The sequence below is a fragment of the Echinops telfairi genome, unplaced genomic scaffold, assembly GCF_000313985.2.
Source record: "Echinops telfairi isolate 266 unplaced genomic scaffold, ASM31398v2 ScPeMD7_2010;HRSCAF=2546, whole genome shotgun sequence".
Taxonomy (NCBI): domain Eukaryota; kingdom Metazoa; phylum Chordata; class Mammalia; order Afrosoricida; family Tenrecidae; genus Echinops; species Echinops telfairi.
Window position 1 is genome coordinate 21,460,598 of NW_022105908.1, and position 2,786 is coordinate 21,463,383.

The following is a 2,786-nucleotide window of genomic DNA, read 5'->3' on the forward strand; positions in this document are numbered from 1 at the left end:
TAATAATTAATACATAGCTGGGGGGGGGGACCCAGTTTTTTGGGTACCCACTCGTAAGCCCAACTCCAGTGTAGCACAGGATGTCCAAGACTAATCTTGATGAAAGCAGATTGCCGCATCTTTTTACTTCCAACTGACCAGTAAATTAACCATTGACCTTTCCATTAGCAACCGAGTGCTTTAACCATTGCTCTGCCAGCGCTCCTTTTTGCTAGGACAGCACCAAGCCCACCGCCCCTCGGTTCTGACACCCCGCAAGCCTACAGGCCAGAGCCCATTTTCCCCACAGGGTTTCCTAGGCTGAAACGTTGACAGGACTTTCTCCCGGGGCGGCTGGTGGGTTCCAAGCGCTGACAAGCTACTTAACTTCTGCACCACCAAGCTCCGCTTGGTGTATACTTGTCAGTTACCGTGAAGTTGGCTCCATGCACAACGCTCTCAAGTCGCTCTTACTTACGGGCCCTTAAAACTACAACTCCCGTGAACAAAATCCGAACCGCAAAGGCTCATGGGATACACAATCTCGGGACAGTTCCTCTCCGCCTCGGCCCTTCGGCCACACTGCCGTCAAATGCTTCCTGCTGCAAAAGAACCGACCACACGTAGTTTTCCCTTCTGCCGTCAACCAACACGCGGCTTCCCTCCCTGGAAAAAGCTCAGCGCGCGACCAGAGTGACGGAGCGCTTTACGACAGTTGCTTTGTGGCTGCACTAGAGGAGAAAGATGGCGACATCCGTGGTAGCTGCTCCAGAATTGGGACTTGCACCGGCTTGGGGGCCGCAGGCCCTCACCCCCGATTGGGAAAACCGAGAAGTCTCCACAGGGGTAAAGAAGGAGTCGGGCGGTGTTCGGGAGCTGTGTTCAAGGCTCGACGCAATGAGAGAATAGGCCTGAGTGGTGGTGGAGGGGAATAATGTGGGCTGTGGTGTGCTCTAGGCAGGGGGAACAGTATGTTGGGGTTTCAGGAGGACAGTACGTTGGGGTTTGGGGGGGACTTTCATGGCGGAAGGTGAATTGAAGCATAACGTTCAGGGATCCTACGGGGCCACTGAAGCTCTTGAACTTAAGACCTGAGTGTGCATTTTTTGCGATTTGAACGATGGAACTCTGAACCCGTGGAGCGTTGAGGGCTCGAGATGCTTGAAAAGGGGTCTGCAACCATACGTTTCTGCCCTGGGGGCCAGAGAGAGGGGTCATTGAGGAGCGGGTGTTCTGACGAAAGTGGAAAAGCCCCCAAACTCACACCCTTCTCTCTCTTCCCAGACCACTATCATGGCTGTGCAGTTTGACGGGGGCGTGGTTCTGGGCGCCGACTCCAGGACAACCACTGGGTGAGCTCGGACAGATGGGGAAAGCCTGTTCTCCCCTCCTAGCCAGTCCTCCTTGCCCTACGCCGACTTCCCTGGGAAGGAAGGTCTAGCCCGCGCCCTGGGAGAGAAGGATTTCTCCCAGCTTCCACTTCTTCCCAGTTCCCTTAGCCGTAGGTGAAATCCTTGCAACACTCTTGTTTTCCATCCAGCCCCCCAATAATGTGGATGAGAACTAATAGGCAATCCTAGAGTGCTTATCCCTGAGCCCTAGGGGAGTGGAAAGCATTGGGTTGGAGATGGGAGATAGGGTGGTCCCAGGGTCCCTTCCCAATTGTTCTGCTGTCTTGCAGGTCCTACATCGCCAATCGAGTGACTGACAAGCTGACCCCAATTCATGATCGAATATTCTGCTGCCGCTCAGGTTCAGCTGCTGATACCCAGGCTGTAGCTGATGCCGTCACTTACCAGCTAGGCTTCCACAGGTACGTGTGGGCAAGGGAAGGAGGAAATATCCCTGAGGAGTTGGGGCCTGGGGGTCTTGTCAGTGACTTGAGTTCCAGGGCCTGACAGCTGTCTTCCTTGTGCCCTCTCTCATCGGTTAGCATTGAGCTCAATGAGCCTCCACTGGTACACACTGCAGCCAGCCTCTTTAAGGAAATGTGTTACCGATACCGGGAAGACCTGATGGCAGGAATCATCATCGCAGGCTGGGACCCCCAAGAAGGAGGGCAGGTCAGAACCCCCAGGGAAGACAAACGGACCATGCCTTTGGTCCTTACCCCACCCTGGCCACTTTGTTTTTCTCCATCTAGTTTGGATCACACTTCAACTATTAACTCTCCCTAGATCAGCCCCATGGTGGATAGGTGAAGGTCTGTGTTGGGGGAGGAGACAACTGGTGACTTCTCCCTCCATCTGGCAGGTGTACTCAGTGCCCATGGGGGGTATGATGGTGCGGCAGTCCTTTGCCATTGGAGGCTCCGGGAGCTCCTATATCTATGGCTATGTCGATGCTACCTACAGGGAGGGCATGACCAAGGAGGAGTGTCTGCACTTCACTGCCAATGGTGAGTCTGGGCCTGTGAGCTTCAACCCCCTTACCCAAGCCAGGCCAACATCCCGCCCTCCTTGCAGGGATCCCAGCATCAGTATCGGATCCTGACTCAATGTTCTCCTTTTGCCCACAGCTCTCGCTCTGGCCATGGAGCGGGACGGCTCCAGTGGAGGGGTGATCCGCCTGGCAGCCATTGCAGAATCGGGGGTAGAGCGACAGGTTCTCTTGGGAGACCAGATCCCCAAATTCACCATTGCCACCTTACCACCCCCCTGAAGCCTGCCATTATGAGATATAAAAGACCCGCCCCACCCCCCTCGACGTGGAATTCAGTAAAGTTTGACAAAAAGAATCTGTGACTTGGAATTCTTTTCTTGACCTTAAGTATGCTCAGGTGGTATGTGGTGGGTTAAGTGTTGAGC

General features: G+C 54.5%; 1 protein-coding gene across 2 annotated transcripts; it reads left to right on the forward strand.

The window, feature by feature from the left end:
- The first annotated feature begins 708 nt into the window (after window positions 1–708).
- Window positions 709–2,716, forward strand: PSMB6 (proteasome 20S subunit beta 6). 2 transcript variants are annotated; one of them, XM_045293509.1, is made up of 6 exons: window positions 709–825; window positions 1,264–1,331; window positions 1,661–1,792; window positions 1,913–2,042; window positions 2,233–2,377; window positions 2,445–2,716. In XM_045293509.1, exons 1-6 carry the CDS (start codon window positions 724–726, stop codon window positions 2,540–2,542), a joined length of 675 nt encoding a protein of 224 aa, XP_045149444.1. In that variant the 5' UTR covers window positions 709–723; the 3' UTR covers window positions 2,543–2,716. The 2 variants fall into 2 exon arrangements, with proteins under 2 accessions (XP_045149444.1, XP_004716184.1); XM_004716127.3 differs by having other exon boundaries at window positions 2,498–2,716.
- Window positions 2,717–2,786: the final 70 nt, after the last annotated feature.